The 25,482-nt window shown below is 34.5% G+C and overlaps 2 protein-coding genes and 1 pseudogene across 2 annotated transcripts; 2 read left to right on the forward strand and 1 right to left on the reverse strand.

Annotated features, from left to right (window-relative positions):
• Positions 1-2,005: 2,005 nt before the first annotated feature.
• Positions 2,006-4,073, forward strand: LOC145082459 (leucine-rich repeat receptor-like serine/threonine/tyrosine-protein kinase SOBIR1 pseudogene; annotated as a pseudogene).
• Positions 4,074-16,198: 12,125 nt separating this feature from the next.
• Positions 16,199-19,597, forward strand: LOC145082491 (putative multidrug resistance protein). The gene is made up of 3 exons (XM_079023318.1): positions 16,199-16,629; positions 16,706-17,246; positions 17,343-19,597. The coding sequence occupies exons 1-3, from the start codon at positions 16,199-16,201 to the stop codon at positions 19,569-19,571; spliced, it is 3,201 nt and encodes a 1,066-aa protein (XP_078879444.1). The 3' UTR covers positions 19,572-19,597.
• A 58-nt stretch (positions 19,598-19,655) lies between these two features.
• On the reverse strand, positions 19,656-22,079 carry LOC145082475 (autophagy-related protein 16-like). The gene is made up of 5 exons (XM_079023317.1): positions 21,939-22,079; positions 21,664-21,790; positions 21,175-21,356; positions 20,915-21,110; positions 19,656-20,824 (listed from the first exon to the last, which is right to left on the reverse strand). Coding segments are annotated over exons 1-5 (1,530 nt in total). The 5' UTR covers positions 21,941-22,079; the 3' UTR covers positions 19,656-19,801.
• Between the last annotated feature and the right edge of the window lie 3,403 nt (positions 22,080-25,482).

Consider the following 25,482-nt stretch of genomic DNA (forward strand, 5'->3'; position numbering starts at 1 on the left):
AAAACTCATATTTAGTTCAGCATGTAGAAAATAGAGGTTTAAAGATGGTTTTATACCAATTTAAAATGGTTTGAAGACAATTTCCCAAAAAACTCATATTTGATAATTGATTTTTGTTGTACTGAGGAACTATGTATGTATGTATATATGACTATTTATGTACATTCAATTAAGGTGTATGGGGGTTAGGATTTTAGGGGTCCTTGCAACGTAGGAGTTTAATCACCGTTGAACCACATCAAATATGTTCCATAAATCAAATCACATCACGAACTCATTTATCCTATTCCAACAATATATTCAAACACATAAATTTTGGGCTAAATAAATAAATAGGAACCCAGATTTAAAGGATCTCAGAAATGAGTGCCAAATAAATTGAAAACAATATGCATAGTAGAACTGAACCGCATCATATTTGGTTGTTCATATCAATATGAAAATCAAACCATATGCAAATAAGGTGGAATATGTGGTTCTAAGTTCTGACCTTTTAGGTTTTCATTCTTGATCTCGGTTTGTGTTTGGGTTTTTGTGCAATCTTTTCAAGATTAGGTTTTTTCCTATCAAGAATCAATAAAAAAAATTATAAAAATATCATTTTATATAGATTAGGAACCAACTATACAAGAAATTTCTAACTGACTCATTGGAAGGGAGATTAACACTTAGACCCGCTGATGTTTTAGTATTTGGATGGGCTGGAGGAAAACATGCATGCATGGATCTAACAGGGGTTTCCCCTCTTGTGGGTTTGGGGAGTTGAGTTTTCACTGTGGGGTAAGCTGTTTTAAAAGCTGCATCAAGCAAAGTGGCAAAACATGAGAAAACGTGCATGGAAAATCAACACACCTTTATACCCTTTGCATTTGATACTTTCGGTTTCCTTACGCCAGAAGCTGTGGAGCTACTCAATAGAGTCTAATGAGTCATACATAGTAATGTTATGACTCCAAGATTTATAGATATTGTTTTTAAAAGAATTAGTTTTGTCATCCAAAAAGGGGTTGCGATACAGTTTATTGATTGTTTACTTGTTACGTCTATGTAAATATTTCTTATGAAAAAAAATTGATGGACAAGAAATATTATCATTAAAACCACTGACTATCTTAATACAAAAAATTAGGAACTAAATCTTATTTTTTGTTAGAGTAGAAGGTATGGGGCATGTTGCATCTCGTTATTGCTAAGGTGGAGAATCCTCAATGCTGTTAAGATGCATCAACCCCCCCCCCCCCTTCCTGTTGTATCTAGTTGTGTTGCTTCTTGTTGTGGCCATGACTAGATGAAACGTGATTTTCTATTGGTTGCACAAATTCTCTCTCTCTCTCTCTGTATCTCTCTCCTCTTTAACATGGTGTTATAACACCATGAACACCACCCCCTCTTCTTATTGTTTCTTATTATAACACCATTTTAAGTTGCTCATACCATATGTTCCTAAGGACACGAAGTATTTATCTATTTATGTAGATTTGTCTAAAATTTATATACAAAAGTCAATGAACTAAAGTTCAAAGTACATTATTTGTCTCGCATAAATTGCACATAAAATAGTATATTTTTATTCGGTTTTTATTTAAATCAAATATTTTGAAAAGCAACGTTTGAAGAGATATATTATATGTTATATGTCAGCAGTTTAATAAATTTCCCTTAAAAATGACACGATTATTCAGAATAGGAAATAAATATTGTTGATAATTGATGTTTGTTTATTTAGTTATTAATTTAAAACATATCTTTGAATGTTAATTTTGAAATGTATTCGCTAAAAAAATGATTTAGAGTGTTTTTTTACGTATAAAATTGAAGTTAATAAATTCCATTTTTAGTTCATGATTATTACTTTTATAACTTAAAATAATGTACAACTCTTAAAAATATTGTATTTTAATGCAATCATTTTGAGGGAAGGGTAAATTTGGAAACTCGATTACAAGTTTGACCGGAAATGTCGAGTTCTAAAATTTTCCACACGCCTATTTGATACATTGTATTTTAAAGCTTTCCATGCCTCCTTATAAAAATGCAACCGCCGTAGCTTTTAAATGCCGGAGTCCGCCCGATAAACACCGCCGATGGCCGCCATCAGCCACCTCTCACTACTCCTTTTTTTCACTCTAACCCTCTCCGTTCACGCCAAACTGACTCTTAACGCCGCAGACAGCCATGCTCTCATCACAATTCTGGAAGACTTAGGTGTCTCAGGCGAGCTCCATCGACCGGAAAATCTCTGCTACACCGACGGAATATTCTGTGAGCGGAGGATTTTAAACGAATCTTACGTCCATAGAGTGACTGGGCTTGTGCTCAAAGCTCAAAAGCTGAAAGGGTTTATCTCGCCGGCGATTGGGCAGTTATCGGAGCTCAAAGAACTGTCTTTCCCTGACAATTACCTTGTTGATGGTATCCCACCTCAAATCGCCAACTGCCGGAAACTTGAAGTTCTGAAAGTCCGCAATAATGAACTTTCCGGTCAAGTCCCAGGTGAATTATCTTCTCTACTCCGCCTCCGTATCCTCGATCTTTCTTCCAATAAGTTTTCCGGCAACTTGGGTTTCTTGAAATATTATCCAAACCTCGAAAAACTCTCCCTTGACGATAACATGTTCACCGGAAAAGTACCGATTTCATTGCGTTCATTCCGAAACCTCCGGTTCTTCAACATCTCCGGCAATAGTTTTTTGGAAGGCCCGTTACCGGCGTTGAACAAGGTGGAATCTCCATCGCCGGATCTGAAGAAGACTAACTACAAACGTGTTCCAAAACGTTATATCTTTGCCGAATCAACAAATTCAACTGGAAACAGAAGTTCCGATTCAAATAATCTCCAAGCTCCGGCTCCGGCTCCATCTCCGATGCAAACACCAAAGAAACATAACAAGAACAGAAAGAAAACAATGGGTGTGATCCTTGGATTTTTTGTTGGATCAGTTGCAGGAATCATTTCCGCGATTATCTTGTCAGTGATATTCAAACTGGCTGTAATCCTGATCAAAACTAGAGGGAAAGAATCCGGTCCGGCAATTTTCAGCCAATCGATCAAGGCGGAGGAGCTGGCGTTTCTGAATGATGACGAAGCAGTAGCAGCATTGCAAGTCATCGGAAGAGGCGGATGTGGAGAAGTATACAAAACAGATATCCCAGAAGGAAAAATCAAAACAATCGCCATAAAAAAAGTCATACAAGCTCCAAAAGACGCAGCAGAGCTCACCGAAGAAGACACAAAACTTCTCAACAAAAAAATGCGCCAAATCCGCTCCGAAATCCAAACCGTCGGCCAAATCCGCCACCGGAATCTTCTCCCATTACTCGCTCACCTTTCCCGACCAACCTGCCATTACTTAGTCTACGAGTTCATGAAAAACGGCAGCTTACAAGACATCATACAGGAGGCTAACAATGGAACACGAGAGCTCGACTGGCCCACAAGGCATAGAATCGCCATTGGTGTTGCATCTGGGCTTGAATATCTCCACTTGAACCACACCCCTCGTATAGTCCACCGTGACCTAAAACCTGCAAATGTTCTCCTTGATGACGACATGGAAGCTCGAATTGCTGATTTTGGGCTCGCGAAATCAATCCCTGAAGCCCAAACACATATGACAAGTTCGAATGTTGCAGGGACTTTAGGGTACATAGCACCGGAATATCATCAAACGATGAAGTTTACAGATAAATGTGATATTTACAGTTTCGGTGTGTTGCTGGGAGTTCTGGTGATCGGAAAGCTTCCATCTGATGATTTTTTTCAGCACACATCGGAAGTTAGTTTGGTGAAATGGATGAGGAAGGTGATGACTTCGGATAATCCGAAAGAAGCGATTGATCCAAGCCTTTTGGAAAATGGATACGAGGAACAAATGCTTCTTGTTCTTAAGATTGCGTGCTTCTGTACATTGGATAATCCGAAAGAGAGGCCGAATAGTAAGGATTGTAGGGTTATGTTGGCTCAGATCGATACTCCTAATTTAGTTTCACAAAATGTTAATTAATTTATGTGAATTTCCATTTCTAAATTGTATTATATTATATTTCCAATGAAAGATATCGTTTTTTTTTAACTCTGAACCAAAAGGGTATTGCATTTATACTTTTATAATAATTTTACAAGTCAAATAACGTGTTTATGAATATTCCCAACCATTAAATGAATCAAAAAACTTTTTGCAAATAGACAATTAATCATAATCGATTTTGAGCATGACATCAAACTAAAACGACTACAAATAACAATTAAAAAACAAATCTAATAAACATATCTATCTTCAATCAGGTTGGTTAAATTTACCACCACCTTCCTACAAAAGAAAGTAAATAAATAAATAAAAGATTTTCTTTTTAGTTGTGTTTTCTAATTTATATTTTATTTATTATGATATACAAAATAGAGGAGACTTGATGAAGTCGTCCAAGTCACCGACTACGACCCTCACGACAAGGCATCAATATCATTGGGGTTCATATCATTGTAGTACCTTATCTCTTATTTTTCTAATAATTATTAATTATTTAACATAATGATAGATTCGTGATTTCTAATCATTAATCAATACTAGGTTATAATATGTGGGCACCACGGATGAGAAAGATAAAATTAATTTTAATTAAATTATAAGTTAATTATTGACCAATGGTAATAAAAAGATAAATAAATTATAAATATAGTTGTTTTGTCTGTAATTTAATAATGATACGATGATAGGTTGAAACTATAAAATCATAATGGTTTGAATATCCGGTCAAGAATTTGTATTTGTAGATAGAAATTATGATTTTGTATAATGGAATAAAATTATGAACTATAAAAAATACAAATATTCATGAAAATGATATTATATGAAATTTAAAATATATTGTAATTTAAGATAAATAAGTACATAAAATAAAACAATTATATATTCAAATGGGGAAGTAATGGTCATATACTAATAATAAATAAAATTGATATAAATAATAATATTATAAAAAATATTTATAAATAAAACTTTTTTATACACAAATATCATCATAAAAATTATTATTATTATTTCTTGAAAATAGTGATTTCACCGATGATACAAAAAGTGTGTGGATTGTTATCAATATAGTTTTGTATTTTGTAAGCATAATCACCCAACAAGCTGATAACAAATTGCAAACCATCGGAAAAAAAATATTATTTAAATTAAATATTTCACAGAATTATCCATGTGTTAATAAAATTTAGTGAAATTTGGTCCCTAAGTTAATATATTAACAAAATGGTCCCTGTATTACTAACTTTACAACATAGTTACCGTGTTACAATTTTTAGTTAACTTTAAACAATTCTACACTAAAATAATACATTGCTAAAAATTACATAATTACTCTTTTTGTTACTCAATTGACAGAACATCCACTCTGTATTTACAAAACAACCCATGTGTTATAAAAGACTCATATGTTACAAAATAGTCCCTGTGTTACAATTTTAGTTAACTTTTAACTATTCTACTCTAAAATATTAATGTATTTTATACTACATTGCTAAAATAAATACATAAATGCTCCCTATGTTAAAAAATTGACAGAATAGCCCATGGGTTACTAAATTTACAAAACAGCTCTTGTCTTAATAAATTAAGTGAAATCTGATCCATATGTTATTCAATTGACAAAACAGCCCCTGTGTAACACAAATTTTGAAAACAATCCCCATGTTAAATAGATTTACATAATGGCGCCATTGTAGATTTAGCAAACACTTCCGATCACAATTCTACTAAACTTTCCAAACCTAAAATTTTCAAATTACAAACTTTTTAAGTACTTGCCTTTAAACAAAGTTTGAATTTTAAGTTTATTAATATGTTATCTATATATAAATGGATGAAAGTACATTTTCATTACAGAAAAAAAAAACAAATTGCTTCCCTATCAGGTATGATTCCCCACCAACCATACTTTTGACAGTATGTTGCTATTATAGGAAAAAAAATGAAAGAACCGAAAAATTGATAAACCAAACAAATAACCGATGCAACTGAAAAAAAAAATAATGTTTGAAAGTTAGGTGTTGTAAAAGAAATGAATGAAAGTAGAATGTTATAATGCACAAATAAATGAAAGTATGATGCTATTATTGAATAGAAACACTTCGGATGGTCAAGATTCATTGTGATACTTATTGGCTAGAAAATTATAAACATATGACGTTTAGAACCAAATAAATGAAATTTTATAAATTAAAAAGTTCAAAGCATTTCTTTTAGAATCTAAATGTATGTACACAATTTGGATACTGAGTACCGGTTTTGACCTCTACAAACTATGTCTTGTCAACCTAAACCCCTATAAACATGAAATGTAGAAATTTTAGGGAAAGTCTCATTTTCTACATCATTTATGGTTGTGATAATAACATGCAAACAAATATAAACAACATCCACAAATTCAATTTCAGAGAATAAAATATATATATATATATATATATATATATATATATATATATATATATATATATATATAAATGGATATATGCAAGGAATAGCTATGTACTTCTCATTTTTTTCCTTATCATAGAATAGTTCTTCCCATGGATCAATACCATCTAGAAATTGGCTAAAATTCAAGAAATTTAAAAGAATCAGAAATAAAATATAAGTTTCTTTTTGTTATACACAATATTAATTGGGGAAAAGCGTCGAACAAATAAACAAAGGGTGTTTCTTATCAACATCACGTTATCAGTTTCTTCTGCATATATAAGATCGTGTTTCAATAAATAGGGTGATTCTTAGATAAATAACTGAAGTAACATCGGTATCATAAATAATTTAACATGCATTAAAAACACTTGTAATAATAATATCATTACTACTTAAATGTGCAGTAAAATAATTTTAATACATTAAAGAAATATTGACCTTGTTAAAAACCTATTCCTTGAATAATAAATTCAATTGTGGATGAAAGCTAGTTTAATCAAACTAATATATTAGTAACAAAATATATATTGAAATCCATTTTCAGGAGTTAAAATCAATTTACCTAATTTTGAGAGTTAAATGCAATTTGTGAACCACAATTGGAGAAATAATATAAACATTCTCATATTAAAACCAACGTCACTATAATATCTCTTATAATATCTTTTACCAGGAATATTTTTTTCTAACTAAACGTGACCCCTGAGATTCATGTCATGTTATTTGAATATGAAAACTAATATCCAAAATCAATGAATTCGCCTTTCCGCACCCTACTCAATGATAAAAAAAATGAATTTTTTTTAAAGTTTTTACTTATAACTGAATTTGTATTACGTTTTTATTTTTCTTTATTACAATAAATATAATGAGGTATTTTGTACTACCAATAGAAAAGAGGAATAATGGTGCCTCGGTAACAACATTGAGTTCTCATTTTCCCCAACTGTGATGTGTTTAAAACCTTAACTGATGTGAAATTACTAGTAGCTGCTATTGCTAATCCTTGTTGGTCCATTTCCTTCATACATACCTTATATCATCATTTGTTGTTTCTGTGGCCTTGATTTCATTGGAGATCTGCTCAAGTTCAAATTTCATCATACACATGCTGCTAAATAACAATATTAGGCATGCTCTCTTAATTAAGTGGTTTCAAAGTTCAATATTTTAAGTCAATTAGTAGAGATCAGATTCATTAACGTTTTCCATCAAAAGATGGGCTGCATCTTACTCTAGTTCTTTCAAATGATCATATCTCATTATCGGGAATAGAAATTAAGTGGTTTGAATGGTTCAAAAGGGGACCAGATTCATTAAGGCATTTCATTTAACACATGGTGTGCATCTTAATAAAGACCAACTATAAAACAATTAAAATCATTCTTCAAACCCAAGCTCAAGCAACAAGATTGAAAAAATAAGACAATATTTATTCCAAGTAAAATTATGTACACTGAAACATACTTTAGCTCACTATACCATTAACGAAAACCCATTTAGAATCCAAACCAAAATCGAATGGGTACAGGAGAAAAGAAACCGGATAATTAGAGAAGATAAGAAATTGTTTTTAAGTGGATTAGCAAAGAACCTGCAAACCATGAGTAGAAATCGATGGTGGTTTCTCTTCTTGGAAGAAGAGATTACCTGCAATCCATGAGGAATAAGGGGAAGAGTTCAAATGGCATGAAAATTTTTATTATTACTTCATAAAATTACTATAAAAACTCTTCTATAAAATGAGTTGAAAGAACTCACAAGAGGAAATAGAACCCAAAATATATGCAATCGTTGAAGCAAATCCTAGAGGTTAGGATTAAACCCTTCAAATCAATGCGGGAAAGCTTGTGGGTGGAGGAATATTTGTAATCGATACAAGCTGGAAACAATTTTCTTCTTTGTATATTTGGATGTTTAATTATCAACATATAAAAAACGATGATTTAGTTACTGATTTATAGGATTTCAACTAAGAAAGAAGATATATAATTTAAAATTCTGCTACGGAAATGCCTGATTTTTTGGGTTGGACATAGAAAGTCTATGAGAATTTCCAAGATATTAAAACTAATTTGCTTAATTTTAGAAGATGAGTTACTGACGATTGAAGAAATGAATGAGCGGGAAAAACAGTGCAAGAGTTTCTTCAGTATTGACATGTGACATCTTGCTTGTGTATAAGATTGACACGTGGCGTTTAAGGGAGGTTTTTATTAAGTAGGGGGATGTGATACAAATACCATTTATCAGGTTAATCTGGATATTTTATATTTACTTATGGTTTCATTTGATTTGATTAATAAACTATTCGCCTTTCAGTTTATTTAAGTGGAGAAAATTGCAAAAAAAAAAAAAAAATTGATTTTTTTTTTTTTTGGTCTTTTTCTTTTCCGGGCCATGCGATTTCAAAATTGCAAGCGACCATCGTTCCTTTATCTTTTCCCTTCCCAACGATATCTATTTCACTGCATACCACACCCACCTCCATCGGTTTTCTCTCATTTTTCTCCATTTTCTATTTATTAAGTTAAAGGTTTTAAATAAATAAATAAAATATTATTTGTAAGCTTAGGGTTGAATTATGCAGTGACCGTAATTATGGAAATGGTATTTGCCTTATGAAATTGATTTTACTTTTTACAATGACCTAAGTACTATATTAACGTTGATTAGTCATTCAATTTTGGTTTGTAATGGTTATGCAATTGTAATGTTTTTGGTAATGATTTTGGTTTGTTGATCATCAACTTTTTTGGTTTGTTGATCGTCAATTTTTTGGTTTGTTGACACAACTGACCATCTGTAATTTTGGTTCTACAACAAAACTTGTACATACAAATCCCATGGAAAATAAGAAATAGTTCTACTAAGCAAAAAAATTGAAAGCAAAACATGAAATATTGGTATGAGAAAAGTCAAAATGACAATAAGCCATAGCGTGAAGCAAAACATGTCATGAGTAATATATTAAAGGGATAATGACATAAAAACCCTTAAGTTTTGTAGAAATATACGGATTTACCCTTTTGTGGATTTTAGGTTCACTAATACCGGATACTTGCAACTCTTTTTTATTTTACCATTTTGTGTATTTTTTGTTCATTAAAGCCCTTAGGTTCTGGCTCATCTTGGACATTGAATCCTCAAGACCAGTCCTACAGCTTTGCTTCCGGCCACCATCAACTTTTTTCTGTTACACTAGTCCTTACGTTTTTTCCTTAAACTAGAACTACTCCCACTTACAAATGTACCATGCTTTCCCTTACAAGTTAATTATAATCTAAATTGTTACATTTTGAGCATTTTACTACATACCTTGTCTTAATAACTTGACATTTTCACCATATACTCACCATCATAGTTTCTAATAGCTTTCTAAACTCCATTCTATCTCGTCTTTTTAAGCTTTCCAACATGTTTGCAGTGATAAGGTGGGATCAAAATGGTTGTGCATAATGGCTTGGTCCACTTAATTAATTACTCCTGCCATTTATTGGGTGTACCTTGAAATGATACATATGCCTCCAAGTGTCCAACCAATAAATGGGATGTGTCCATCTTTCAGGTTTACTATCACATGCTTTGTTCTTCCCCAAATCCCATATTATGGTCACTTCATGTTTGCATGGCATCCTAGTTACTACTCCCCACCTTCAGAAAGAGCAAGACCTTTCCTTCATCTCAACCACAAATTGATCATGCAAATGAAAAATAAACACAACATTGTACTTTGGAAAGTTCTATTTTGATGACCATGAGCTTTGTACCATATGGTGTTAGTGGTCCCTTCCACTTCATTATAACCTTTTCCATATTTGCAATTTTTTTCATCAAGTACTCACGGATAAACTTTGGTGCAATGATGATGGGCTTGTCTCTTCCGTCATCTAGTTCACTCTTCAGCACCTCACACATAGTATTAAGTTGCACATCATAATATGATCCGCCTAAACATGTATTATATATTAGTGTAATTCTAAATGGTCTAATACTTGAACCTAATTCATATGCATACTAACAAAATAAACAATACATGAGAAATTGAGTGCTAGGAAGATTTATTTCAACCATTCATATGCATCATTGTTTAACTTTAACCTTTTCAGATCTTTTATACCAACATTAAAATGTTACATATAGCATGTTGTTCTTATACACATTGTCTTTTCCAGTTGACCTTATTCTCATGAATATGCCATAAGTAAAACATGTAATTTGCACATGGAAAGGGTTTATAATTACTAAGATTACTCCATAAAATAATCAAATAGTTAGAAATATTTTCATTTATAATTAACAAGAGTAATATTTACATACATTTAAAACAATTATGCATTTTTCCTATCAAAAACAAAAGTGAAGTTTGATATTATTAACAAATCTAGGTCATCACCTAAGCATGACAAAAACCATGTCCAAAAGTTTGTATTTTCCACCTCAACTATGGCATAGACCATGGGGTAGATACAATTATTTGGGTCAACACTATGAAATACTCCTATATTGCTTAGTAAGTTGGTTACTCATGACTAGGAACTACAAAGATCAAATAAATAAAAATTAATGCAAAACGTACAACTACCATTTTGCATGTCTTAAATCCCTTCTTCAAACTACCAACATGATGACTGAATATCGTCATCATCATCCTCAGTTTCTGCAAATGCATCGTTCTCTTCTACTTTCATTGATTAAATGAATTTCATCTTCTTCTTTTGATCTGTTAGGATGGTACAATCGTCTTCAATTTCCTTAACAGTATCTTGTGGGGACTCAAAATAAGTTTTAATATTTGTCCAATTAACTTTGATGTATACCAATAACAATCTACGTTTATGGACATTGTTGTTAGTTTGCATACATCATTATCATACCTGTACCCGACCCATACCCGTTTCGGGTATGAATTTTAACCCCCGTCCGTGCTCCATTATCTATCAGGGAATCCCGCCCTGTTAGGGTCGGGTCCCCCGGGTAACCGAATCCACGGGTCCAATTGGCATCCTTGATTTTGAATACGACATCAAAATAAAAAAGATTACGATTAATAACTATTTAATAAATCTAATAATAGTTACAAGCATGTCCATTTTCAATTATGTTGGTTAGATTTGCCACCACCTACCTACAGAAGAATCTGAATAAAACAAAACGTAATTTTCTTTTAAAACTATATTTTGTTTATTATAATATACAAAATAGAGAAGACTTGATGAAGTCGTCAAAGTCACCGATTACGACCCCACAATTGTCCAATTCCGTTGGGAGTTGGTTTAATTCACATTTATAATTTTGCGTTGGAAGATTAGTATCATGTATACATTTTTTTCCAAAGAAGAATTTCCAATCATCCGAGATCCGATAAACATTGATTTTGACGTAGTAGCGTATTTCTTGTTTTCCTTTTTTCTTTTCCTTTTATTTTTTAAATATTTTTCAGTTATTAAGCATAAGGTTGGAGACCAGATGCCGGTTCAAAAAAAAAGGTTGTAGACGTGAGGTATTGTGATACCTTTACCATTTTTTTATTCCATATGGTGACAACTTTACTATATTTTTTCCATTCCATATAAGCATCAACTTATTGTCTTTTTTTATGGCTTCTTGTCTCACATAAGCAGTGGTGACGATGATATTATTATTTCTTTCAACAATTTAAACAAGAAACTTCAATTTCGTTAATCTAAATTAGAAGCAACTTCAAATAAAAAAAAATAAAAAAACAATAATAAATAAATAAAAAATAAAAAACAACAACTTAAAAATACATAAAATATAAAAACCTTTTTAAAAATAAATAATTACTCACGTTAACTTAAAACCTAGGATGACAATCATGTCGGCTTCCGGTTGGTGGATTGTTGGCAAGTCAGAATATATCAACTCGTACACAAATCATATAATTATTTGTATCACGGTTTGGCAGATTGGAAACATCAACCCGCACACGACCCGTCTAACCCATTTAGTTATATGGGTTCGTGGGTCAAATTCGGGTCGGTAAGTTTGCGAGTTGACCCATGAACCCAAATATTATTTGTGTAATAGTGAGGACTAATTTGATTTAGCGCATGCAACACATAGGCTAATAGGCATAGTCGCATAATTTAAATATAATATATTATACAGTGAATTTTTCACAAGGAGGTATTGAGTTCAAATCTACTCAATAGGGATGAAAGTGAGTCCAAACCCGGACCAGATGGACCCGGAAAACCCGGAACCGGTTAACGTGATTTTTTAGAACCGAAAACCAGACCGGTATATAGGAACTGGTTTCGGGTACAATACCTGGTAAAATGGGTCTAGAACCAGAAAACCCGGAAACATCAAAGTGGATAGGTTGGAACCGGATAAAGTGGGTTTAGAACCGAAAAAACCAGAAAAACCTAAATTTTTTGGTAATTACTTACTACTTAGTGCGTTGAACTTTGAAAATTTTCATATTGATATCCCGACTTTGGGGGACTGTAACTCATTGAATGTGAAATCAAAATTAACAAAATTATAGTCTAAAATAAAATTTGAAAAAAACCGCATGTCAATCCGACTTTAAACAAATGAGATATGCATGTGTTAATATTTTCACAGAATACAAAGTACAAAAACAAATAGCTGAAAAAGTTGAAAATTTTCAGTTTTGATATCCCGACTTCGGAGGACTATAAATCATTGAATATTAAACCAAAAATGACAAAATTATAGTTTAAACTCATGTACAAACTGTAAACTACAAGTTGGAAAAAACCACATATCAATTTGACTTCAAACGAATTAGATATGTATGTTTTAAAACTTTCACCGAATACAAAAAAATTGAAAAACTAAAAACTTCCAACTTTGATATCTCGACTTTAGGAGACTATAAATCGATGAATATAAAACTAAAAATGACAAACTTATAGTTTAAAATCATGTACAAACTCTAAACTACATGTTGGAGAAAACCACATGTCAATCGGAATTGGAACGAATGAGATATGCATCTTTTAAACGTTTCACAAAAACCGATTCCGGCCCTAAAAGTGGTTCTGATTCCTAACACCGGTTCCGGTTTTTAGATCCGGTTTACCCGGACCCGATGGACTCAAACCCTGATTACCCGGAACCCGAATAAAGCCAATTTTTAAACCCGGAAGCGGAACCGGTTCTATATATTCCGGTTCTAACAGTTCCGGTTCCGGTCCGATTCTGGTTTAGGTCCGGTTTTCCGGTTCTAAATCGCATCCCTGCTACTCAAGACTCATTCCAGGGTTGCCAAGAGGAGGTTATGTAGCAACACTTGCAAATACAAAGACAAAACGTGTCCATGTCTTTACCAAATAGTGAACCACCTCCGGGGAAATGTGCTCTAAAACGGTAATATCCTTTAAAAAAATTAAGGTTGACCTGCAAACCCAAATACCAACCCGAACATTACCCATTATCTGGCTAGTTAATGAGTTGGCGGCTCAGAAATCTCGACTCAAACCTGTTTATTTTCGTGTCGGGTTCGTGTCTTGTCATGGGTCGTATTGAGAATTGTCACCCATAATAAAACCATATTTCATATTCACAGCAGCAGTAGTAGTAATAATAACAATAATAATAATAATAATAAATTATTACTATTGATAATTTATTTACAAAATGTATATTATTTCAACTATTACAAATAATGTGTATTATTTCAACTATTACTAAAACTAATTATTATTGACAATTTATAAAAAAAAATGTATATTATTTCAACTATTACTAATAATTTATTATTGTTCCTTTTCATAAACATTGTCAAGATACATGGATTGTTGTCACATTAACCGAATATTTAATTTACTTTAATTGCTTCAACTTTAGCATAAAATAGTTTGTCTTTCAACAATAAAAAGTACATTAAACACCTGAAATTGAGAATTACAAAGATGAAAATTGAAAATTACTCGAACAAGAATGTGTCATCAATGGGAATTATCAGGTGGTACTTGTAACATCTTCGGTGGTAACTAAATATTAATAGTAATGGGATTGATGTTTAAACATAACTTCAATATCAGAGAAACAGAGAGAGCGACACAGATATTTTATAAAAGGAGAAAGGTCTTGGAAGGGAATCTATGGCCGAAAAGCAAGACATGGTATAACGGCCAAATAAATACAAGTTAAAAAATAAACCAATAGATGCCAAACAGATATTGTATCCTATCTAAAGGGGATCATATGAAATCTATGGAAACAAGGTGCTAAATTTAAACATTTCGAATCACAGGAATAAGATTCGTGTAAAATGCAAAAGAAAAATGTTGTGTCCATACCCCTTTTTCAGGGCACTAAAAATAACACAGAACAATGACCTTCTCAATGTCTTTGTCTGCAAAAGACATTCATCGGAAATAATCCTAAAAAGTTTGTCTAGTTGAGTTCAGTCTTGTCCAATCCAATCATGGCTCAGCCTAAATAGCATTGCCATCATCATTAAAGATTCATACAAAATACATGATGTAGACACAAGCTAGGTGCCAAGCAACAAACAACAATAATTTTGGAAAGAGTTTTTAACCACAGAATAAAGCCAAAAAGATGATTCCTAATCAACAATGTTGATCTACCCAAAGTGTAAATATATAATGGATATGTATATTGATAGATACTACTAATAGCGAAATCATCGTCTGTTAGCATAAATCATCTTACGGCTGACCACCTTTTAAAATTAAAATCCAGGTCATAAACTTTTGTCCTTAACACATTTAAGCTATAAAATATGCATAAAAACAAGCTATGATTCATGACATGCATCGGACCAAAAGATGGACAAATTTGATCAAGAAATGAAGGAGATTAATGGATCATCAGGCAAACCTGAGAGCGATGAGAAAGAGAAGGTGTCACGCGGATTATTAGGGATGTTATTTGAACATGCAGACTGGAGTGACATGGTTCTAATGGCATTGGGAACATGCGGATGCTTTGTAGATGGATTAAGTGTGTCTATAATGATGTTGGTTTTCAGTCACTTGATGAATGTTTATGCTTCGGTTTCTTCTTTAACACCCGCAGATGTAAATAAGGTTAGTTGTCCATGTCAGCAAATTAACTATAGACGATGTAGAATGCTATTAGCTAACCACCACATCCATCGGTTTTGCAGTATGCTCTCGCGTTTATCTACATCGCTATTGGTGTGGGTGCAGGCGCTTTTCTAGGTAAGGTGGGCCCGTTTGATACACAGTCTAGGACATAACAGGTTGTACTGTGTTTAGACCAAGACTGAGTCGGTTGTCAATGGGACGATACTGTTATTTTTTGTCCCACCCAAAAGGGTGGGACAAATAATCGCCCGTTTGTACAAAAGACGTGGATGCCCTCCTCGTCATCAAAAATAGACATTTAACATGGATTGACATTAAACAGAGGGATTCTGTTGGGGTCGAACAGCAGAGAGGCAATCATCCCGCATACGCACCAAATATTTAAAAGCTATTTTACGCCAACAAGTAGGATACTTTGACACAACACTTGAAGCATCTCGTGTAACTACAAGTATTTCAACCGGTATGATAAATCTACACGGAGTCGTTAGTGAAAAGGTGATCGATCCACTTCTCTAAGATTTCAACATGTTCTTTATCGTTATATACTTTTAGTTTAAGGGCACATGTGGTTTTTTTTCCAATAAGATGACATTTATCCTTAATTTAATACAATTTGATGACATTTTTTAACAGATTCCAAATTTTATCACGAATATATGGATGTTTATAGCGGCTGAGATAACGGGTATGTATTTGTGTTGGAGATTGGCGATTGTGGCGGTCCCCGCGATGTTTTTGTTGATTCTTCCGGGGTCAATTTATGGAAAGCGATTATCAAGCAATGAAGAGAAGCTACAAGAAGCTTATGCGGTTGCTGGTGGGGTCGCAGAGCAGGCTTTTTCATCAATAAAGACAGTTCATTCGTATGTTGGAGAGGAAAAAATGGTGAATCGGTTTTCAACCGCGTTAGGACCCACTTTGAGTCTTGGGATCGAACAAGGTTTACTGAAAGGGATAGTGTTTGGAAGTGTTGGAGTTATATACGCAATTTGGGCGCTTTTAAGCTGGTACGGGGGCGTTTTGGTCATTGACAAGGGGTTGAAAGGTGGAGATATTCTTAGCGCGGGAGTTTGTGTTATCTATGGAGGATTGTAAGTATAAGACCATTTTGGTTTTTTTTTTAATTTTGCCATTTTAGTATATAATGGTTTGATCACTATTTTGCAGTGGATTGGGAAGTTCTTTCATGAACATAAAGTACTTTGCAGAAGCAGGTATTTCAGCAGGGGTGATTAGTGAAATGATTGAAAGAATCCCAACCATAGATTCCGAAGATCAACAGGGGACAACCATAGATACAATCAAAGGTGAATTGGAGTTCAAAGATGTCTATTTTGCATACCCATCAAGACCTGAAAGCTTGGTTTTAAAGAAATTCAACTTAAAGGTGAAGCCCTGTCAAACCGTTGGACTGGTTGGTAGCAGTGGGTCAGGTAAGTCAACAGTGATAAATCTGATTGAAAGATTCTATGATCCTCTTGAGGGAGAGATTCTGTTAGATGACATCAGCATAAAGTCGCTCAAGTTAAATTGGTTACGTAGACAAATCGGGTTAGTGAGCCAGGATCCTATACTTTTCGCCACATCGATCAAAGAGAATATTCTATTCGGGAAAGAAGATGCCACAAGTGAAGAGATTGTAGAAGCAGCTAAAAGAGCAAATGCACATGAATTCATCACACAACTACCCAAAGGTTATGACACACAGGTAAGTGAGCATCAAGCACTTATCACCTTCTTATAACTTTCTTTAAGTTTGATTGTGTGTTTACTGTTTAGTTTATCTTCTGATTTGTTTTCTTAGGTGGGAGAATTAGGAACTCAAATGTCGGGAGGGCAGAAGCAACGGATTTCAATTGCGCGGGTCCTACTTCGAGATCCAAAAATCTTGCTTTTAGATGAGGCCACAAGTTCATTAGATTCACATTCTGAAAAAGCTGTACAACAGGCTTTAACTCAAGCTTCAATTGGAAGAACAACACTAATCATTGCACATCGTTTATCTACACTCGATAATGCAGATGTAATTTTCGTAATTCAATCAGGTGAAGTAATCGAGTCCGGATCACATAACCAACTTGTTTCAAACACTCATGGACCATATTCAACCATGGTCCAACTACAGAACACCTTGTCGGTCAACGGTCAAACCGTATCACCGTCTCAAGAAACCAAAATCAAGACATTAGATGATGATGATGATGATGATGATGATGATGATGGTGGTGGTTTATCTATGAGAAGAGAGAAAACGAGACTGATAGTAGATAGTTCTTATCTTGAAAAAGATAGCAATCTATCATGGAAAGAATTGATTCGGATGAATGCTCCTGAATGGAAATCGGCTCTAGTTGGTTGTATAGGTGCTTTACTTAACGGATTAATTCAACCATTACTCGCGTTTTTTCAGGGTGCAATGCTTTCCATTTTCTTTCTAAAAAACCACGACGAAATCCGGTCTCAAACAACAACATTATGCTACATTTTTCTAGCCATTGCTGGATTTTCTTTCATCATCGGTGTCATCCAGCATTACTATTTTGGAATCATGGGTGAGAATTTAACGAAACGTGTCCGAGAATCAATGTTTTCAAAGATCATGAGTTTTGAAATCGAGTGGTTTTATCAAGAAAACAACAACACGGGAGCATTATGTTCAAGACTTGCTACAGACACAATCATGGTGAGAAACCTCGTAGCAGATCGATTGGCGTTTTTTGCACAAGCAATCTCGGCTTCAATTTCAGCAGTTATTTTGAGTATGATTTTGTCTTGGAAACTCGCTCTTGTTGCTGTTTCCTTACAACTAGTCATCATTGTGTGTTTTTACCTAAAAGCCCTTGTGACAACGGAAACCGAGAACAAGAGCAGTGAAATAGCAAGTGAAGCGGTTAACAACCATAGAGTTATCACTGCGTATCATTCGCAAGAGCAAGTTATGAGGCTGTTTGAAGAGACACAGAAAGGTCGAAAAATGGAGAGTGATAAGAAGAATTGGTATCAAGGAATGGCTTTGTTTGCTAGACCATTTTTAACTAATATCAATATTGCCATTTTATATTGGTATGGAGGAAGGCTTCTTTATGAGGGAGATATAACATTCAAACACCTTTTTCAGACATTCTACATTGTGGTGTCAGCAGGGATGATAATAGCAGAAACCGGGAGTATGACTGGGGATTTGTCATTGGGAAAAAACGCGTTACAATCCTTGTTTATGATTCTAAAAAGAGAAGGCAAAATGCAGACTCCAAAACAAGACATGATAATGCCAGAAAAGGTAGAAGGGCGTATAGAACTGAAAGAAGTGGATTTTTTTTATTTAAGCAGACCCACAAAGATGGCACTTAAAGGTCTAAGTTTAAAGATCAATGGTGGTGAAGTTGTTGCACTTGTTGGAACAAGTGGATCTGGAAAGTCAACAATTATAGGGTTGATCCAGCGATTTTTTGACCCGTGTAAAGGGTCTGTGGAAGTTGATGGAGTGGATATTATCCGCTACAATCTGAGGGCGTTAAGGTCATTTATAGCATGGGTTAGTCAGGAGCCTACTTTGTTTGCAGAAACAATAAAAGAAAACATTGCTTATGGGAAAGAGAATGCAACAGAAGCCGAGATAATCCAAGCAGCAAATCTAGCAAATATCCATGAATTCATAAGTTCAATGAAAGATGGGTATGAGACTTACTGTGGTGAAAGAGGGGTGCAGTTATCAGGTGGACAGAAGCAAAGAATCGTGATTGCTCGAGCAATTTTGAAAAATCCAGCTATTTTACTTCTTGATGAGGCCACAAGTGCTTTGGATTTGAGATCAGAGGCACTTGTTCAAGATGCTCTTGAGAAAACCATGGTTGGTAGGACATGTGTGATTGTAGCTCATCGATTGTCTACAATTCAAAGATCCAATAAAATATCAGTGATTGATAATGGAAGAGTTGTAGAAGAAGGATCTCATGATGATCTGTTAGCTAAAGGTAAAGAAGGTGCTTACTTTTCTCTTTTCAGTCTTCAACAACAAACCTCCCATAAGTAGTAGAAATTGAAGTGAGCTTGTAATAAACATCCATTACCTGCTATAAAGTTTTATATAGTAGCTATTCTGTAATCAAAGATGCAGTTTCTTGTAATCAAATCTTGTTTAAACTTAAATGATAAATCCATCAACTTTTTTCATATAACAAATGTACTAACGAAATAAATAAAAAAAAAAAAAAAAAAAAAAAAAAACATATCTGTACAAACGAAACAAAAGTGATTCCAATCTTATGTCCACAAACAAACGATTCCATTCCTATCCGATGTAGCCAACGGTTTCCCAATTCCACTCCAAGAACAAGACAAAACCGAACCCGTATGTTCCTTAAGTGTACTGACGATATTACCCTTGGCAATCGACCAGACATGAACAACACCATCAACAGATCCAGCAGCAACATAATTATCATCAGCACTAATACAAGATCTACTCCAATTAGAAGCAACTCTATTCCCATTCGCCCTCAATGTCCCCATCACTTCAAGAGTCCTTGTATCAAACAAATTATGCAAATTATCCCTCCCACTTGTCAACACCGTGTTCCCATTTCTAGAAAGAGAAATAGAGGTCACAGCAAGAGAATGCGCCGCAACCTCACTCAATAATTTCCCACTCTTCATGTCCCACAACCTTAAATGCCCATCCATGTGTCCCGAACAAATCGTCTGTCCATCTGGCGTGAAAGACAGAGTATTACAATTACTCGGGAAGATAATCGTGTTGACACAATACCCTTTGTTAAGATCCCATATCTTGATTGTCCGGTCATACGCTGAGCTGGCGACATGGCGATTAGAGAATCTGCTGACATCAACAGCACATACTTTATCTTTATGACCTGTGAGGGTGTGGCGAACACGACCCGTATTTGTGTCCCATGCGTATAAGTTGTTGGAACTGCTTGCTGCTATTAGACATGTGTTGTCATTTGTAAGGGTGAGATCAAGGATGGATCCGATGCAACCATGGTAGGTTTTAGTGAGTTGACCGGTTGTTGTGTCCCACATTTTAACAGTTTGGTCTTGTCCTCCGGTGAGTAATTTCCCGGAAGTGTTTTCGAAGAGGATTGAAGCACAGCCACCTTCGTGGGCGGGGATCCGGTGGTTGCAGGTGTTCGGTATGGTGGACTCCACGTAGTATTCAGCTCCTTCTTCACTTTGGCGGACTACACCGTCTATCTGTTGTCTTGCAAGTTGTTCGAGTCCACTGGCTTTGAGCTTACCTAGCATGTCTTCATATAAAGCATTCGCCTGAAAATATAAATATAAATATAAATATAAATATGAATGAAGAGTCTGAAGCAAATTAAGTAACAAAGAAACAAGAAGTAAAGCATATACCTCGTTAAGGCGTTCAGCATCTTGCATTTTCTGCAACATCCACCGATCAATCAATGTCTTGTTTTCAGTCTCTGCATTGATAGCTCTAGTTCTCATTTCTTCATATTGAGATTTCAGTTCCTTATTCTCACCCATAAGCAATTCTAGGCCTTTAGTCTTTTCCTCTAGAAGTGCAGCCAAGCGAGAACATTCATCCCTGCATAACAGTCATCAAGATAATATTATTGTGAATTAAACCACTAAGAAGGAAAGGGGAGAACCTTGCTTGAGAAAGGTCATTTTCAAGATTAGGAATTAAGGCTTCTTTCTCCTGGACTAAAGATTTTGCAGCCCTAGATTCGGCCACTTCCACCACAAGCTGCTCAGATAATCGAGATTGAGCTTTGTAACATTGCTGAAGTTCCAATTCAAGAGTTTCTGCTTTATCCTTCCATTCTGAACCCTTCATGTTGCATATGTATAAAGAAAATCAGTTATATCACATTAACATACCAAGACACTTTAACTTTCCACAAACCTTTTTGACACCTTATTGTCTGCTTTCCTTCCAGATAATTTTAAAGCATGTAAATATTATATATGAACAATTTCTATAGCCATAACGTTCTTGATAAAATTCACATTAACTACTTGAATGTTTACAAAACTGTTAGACAATTGAAATGCATCTGAACACAAACAAGTTGTGGAAAGGAAAAAAAAAATCCAAGATTGCAGTATATGTGTGCATTTGAGTACAGAAAGGGAACCTGGGAAGCAATAGGTTTAGAAAGAGCTATAATAGCAGGCCCGTGAGCTCCCTCCTCCAGCAGATGCCGCTTCCGAAGAGCCTTCAAAGCATGCTTTATTGCTTCTATCGCAATTTCGTCTTCTGACCTAAAAAGCGAACTCGATCAATCAATCAATCAATATTCAATCAGAAACAGTGTAAGCAGATTCAGTATATGAAATTTGTCGATTCTCAGTTGTACAAGTGATTCATAGAATTCAATGTTCATCGAAGCCTGGCGAAACGATTACTTACATGATGATGATTAGGTTACAATCCTGATCGGAGTAATTGAGGTTTTAGGGATTTTGTGTTAAAAGGGTTTTCTTGAGGGAACGAAATTATTTGTAGATGAAAGTTAGGATGAAGTGTCTGAATTTTTAAAAAAGTGGATTACAAGATTCCTCCCTCGCGCAAAAAATAATAATAAGAATAATAAATAATAAATAATAAAAAATTTCATCTTTATTTGCAAAAATTAATTCGATAGTCCTCTCTTATTTGAATTTTGTATGATTATCCTAATATCGTTTTCCTTACATAAAAGAATGATTTTGCCCTTATCTATTTCTTTTTTATTCTTTTTATTTGTTAGTTATATTTAGTTAACTATATATTTATTATTTATCTTTTTCTTCATCTAAACAGAAGTCAGGGCATCACCGGCCACCACTAGCCAACTATCTCCGACCTACACTCTCCGGCCAGCCACTGGCCACCATCTTCGACCACCTACCACCGCTTGGGTCCACTGATACTCTCACTTTCACCCCTCACAACGGAAATCTGAAAATCCAAAAAACACACAATAATCCCACAAAAAACCCAAAAACTCTCACCATGGTTATAGAGTTGAAAACCTAGAATGCAGAACCACAAGACCACCGTCATTGAAGAGGGAGGGATAGACATGAGGTGGTCGTCATCGGATTCCCCATAAATACGATTCCCACTTCCTTTCCATCCCCTTCATTGGACACTTTTTTCAGACATCACCCACCAACAAACATAAGAGAAAATGAAGTGTTCCAACCATCAGCATCCCCTTTCGCCTCCAACAACCCTTTCAAAGTCTAGATCCGAGAACAAAGAAGAGAGATGAGTAGTTTTCCCGAGTTTGTATCTGAAAACCCTAAACGGTTCGTGACGGCGGTGCACATGTTCGATTATCGAACGAAGAAGACAATGTTGATGTCGGAGACGGTGGTAAGTGAGCCTGCAAATCAGGAAATGATCCAGTGGGGATATTGCGGAGATGGCTCGAAGATGGCAACGCAAAAGTGGCGACGTCGGCAATATTGCTTTCTCTCTTTCTCTCTTAGGAATTTCGACGATGGTGGCCTTCCCTCTTGGTATCTTCGTCGATGTTCTTCCCCTCTCTCTGTAGATCATCAACATAAAAGACGAACTGATGGAGATGAACACCCCATTCCCGAGTTCAACTTAACGAGAGAAAGGAAAGGAAATGGATGGAAATGAGAAGAAAATAAAAGAAATTGATGTTCCCGAGATTCATTAAAGGAAGGAAGTGGAGGAAAATGGGAGGATCACTTTCCCTCCTAACTTTCCTTCCGATTTAGGAGAATTTGGAAAGAAATAACAAAAAGGGTAACATAGTCACTTTATGTCCATCAGAGACGAGCGGAGTGAGAAAAAATATTAGAGAGAAGGTCCAAGTTAATTTTTAAAAACTGGGACTAAACGCATAATTGCCACCTTCACGAGGGACAAATTGTGTGATTTACTATTTTTAAAATCTGAATTTTTAAGATGTCTGAATTTCTAAGAGGTTTTGAATTTTTAAGATCTAAATTTTAAGATGTTTAGTTTGAACCTTTGAATAGTTGTGTTGAATTATAAAAATTACTATTTTACCCTTTTGTCTTATTTTCCGTTGAATTCAGTGTTTATGTTTATAAAATAACCAAACCAAACTCCTTAATAATATATATATATATATATATATATATATATATATATATATATATATATATATATATATATATATAGGAAGAGGTGAAAGTATGATACTATAATAAAGAAATATATAAAAGTACATTGTTATTTCATGCCTTCACCCTTAAAAAAAAACAAGCTTACAATAGGCTATGAAAACAAATTGAAATGTATGTTTATATGGATCACATTATATGTATACAACTTGATTCATTTACAGATCACGACAAGAACAAACATTTTTTGAAAAAAAATAATAAAATAAAACCCCTTAATAGTTACTCTAAATGCTTTCTTGAAAAAAAAAAACTTTTTTATGTAAAATTCCAAAAGAAGACAAAAATACCCCTTAAATTTTTTTTTATACCAAACCTTTAAACCATTAACCAACTCCTTCTTTCTTCAGGTCATCCAAAGTCTCGATGCTTCAAGCAATCTAGAATAACCCAATCCACTTGACAATAACAAGGAAAAGACCATTATGTCCTTTATTTTTATTTTTGCACAAGGTTATTCAATATTTTTATCTTTAATTCAGAAACATTAATACCTATCAAACTGCAACCAAAGTTATGATTACAGAATATACAATCTAAAGTGATTACAGTATTCAAATTATGTTATAACCATCTAGTAAAATTAGAGTTTTATCTTTTATATGATGGGTTGGATTACCAAACATCTATATCTCTATGTGTCTTCCTCATCAGCTAAAGTGTTGTTTTTCCTTGGAAACACTAGTGTTATAAAGTACACAACTTTGTGATTTGATTAAAAACCTATTGCTGCAAAACATATATTGATAGAGCCTCACAAGACTTTGTATAAGCAGTTGGTGTGCTTAAGAGCTTCAATGAGTTAACTCTTTATACCCACAAACATAAACCTGAATTTATGACTAGAAACATAACCCTAACTATGTATTTACAAACATAAACTTGCATTTATGATTAGAAAACATCTAAATTAGGTTTCCTAAGAAGTTGACTGTGTATTTCCAAAATTAATTGAATGGAACATTGGATTATATACTCTAGAATAAAATATGCAAATAAAAACGAGGGGGAATGAAAAATCATACAGAGGCGGCTGAGGAAAGCATGTCGATTTTGGTTGCTATTCATAGCCAAGTGAGGAAGGTAAAACTTCCCTCTTAACTTGGATATGAGATCTGGGGTGTCGGGCTGGCTTCGGGGGTTTACGCGCAGAGCTTCGGCACAAAAACGAGGAGAAATGAGCAAATAAGCCCGGAACCCTCGCATCCTATTTATAGGAGGCTGGAGCCTCGGAGTACGCGGGGCGTACTCGTCCGAAATCGTCATGGCGTTCGTCATCCGAAGAAATCGAGTGCGAAGGTCGTCATGCTTCGCTGTACGCGGGGCGTACAGCAGTACGCTAGGCATAGTTCGGATATGCCCGGTGACTCCCCTTCGGATAATACCGGGTTTAATAATTAAATTTAAATATAAAATATTTAATAAACTTCGTAAATTCATATCTTCTTCATACGAACTCCGTTTTCGACGTTCTTTATATCCACGCGAAGGTGAGACTATGCTCTACAACTTTCGTTTAGACTCTGTCGGCTAATTTTGACTTTATTTTTATTATTTATTTTTAATAGGCCGGGACAGAAAAAACTTCGTTATAAATTCATAACTTCTTCATTTGACGTCCGTTCTCGCCTAACTTTTCATCGCTTCGATACCAACAACGAGACCTTCGATCCTCGTTTAGATTGTTTCGGCTAAAAACCGCTCGATCTCAAATCGAGTATTTCAGGCTGCATACCGCTAAGTCGAAACTTCAGAAAATCATAACTTCTTCATACGAAGTCAGATTT

The sequence above is a fragment of the Lactuca serriola genome, chromosome 1 (genome assembly GCF_051521515.1).
Source record: "Lactuca serriola cultivar US96UC23 chromosome 1, Lser_US96UC23_V15, whole genome shotgun sequence".
Classification (NCBI taxonomy): Eukaryota; Viridiplantae; Streptophyta; class Magnoliopsida; order Asterales; family Asteraceae; genus Lactuca; species Lactuca serriola.

Bases quoted from the DNA above. Each gene is read 5' to 3' on its own strand.
- LOC145082491 (XM_079023318.1), top strand. From the start codon at position 16,199: ATGTTTATAGCGGCTGAGATAACGGGTATGTATTTGTGTTGGAGATTG. The intron at 16,630-16,705 runs GTAAGTATAAGA...ACTATTTTGCAG, and splicing joins TGTGTTATCTATGGAGGATT to TGGATTGGGAAGTTCTTTCA. The intron at 17,247-17,342 runs GTAAGTGAGCAT...TTGTTTTCTTAG, and splicing joins CCAAAGGTTATGACACACAG to GTGGGAGAATTAGGAACTCA.
- LOC145082475 (XM_079023317.1), bottom strand. The intron at 21,111-21,174 runs GTTCTCCCCTTT...ACTGTTATGCAG, and splicing joins AATGACCTTTCTCAAGCAAG to GGATGAATGTTCTCGCTTGG. The intron at 20,825-20,914 runs GTATATGCTTTA...TTATATTTTCAG, and splicing joins ATGCTGAACGCCTTAACGAG to GCGAATGCTTTATATGAAGA.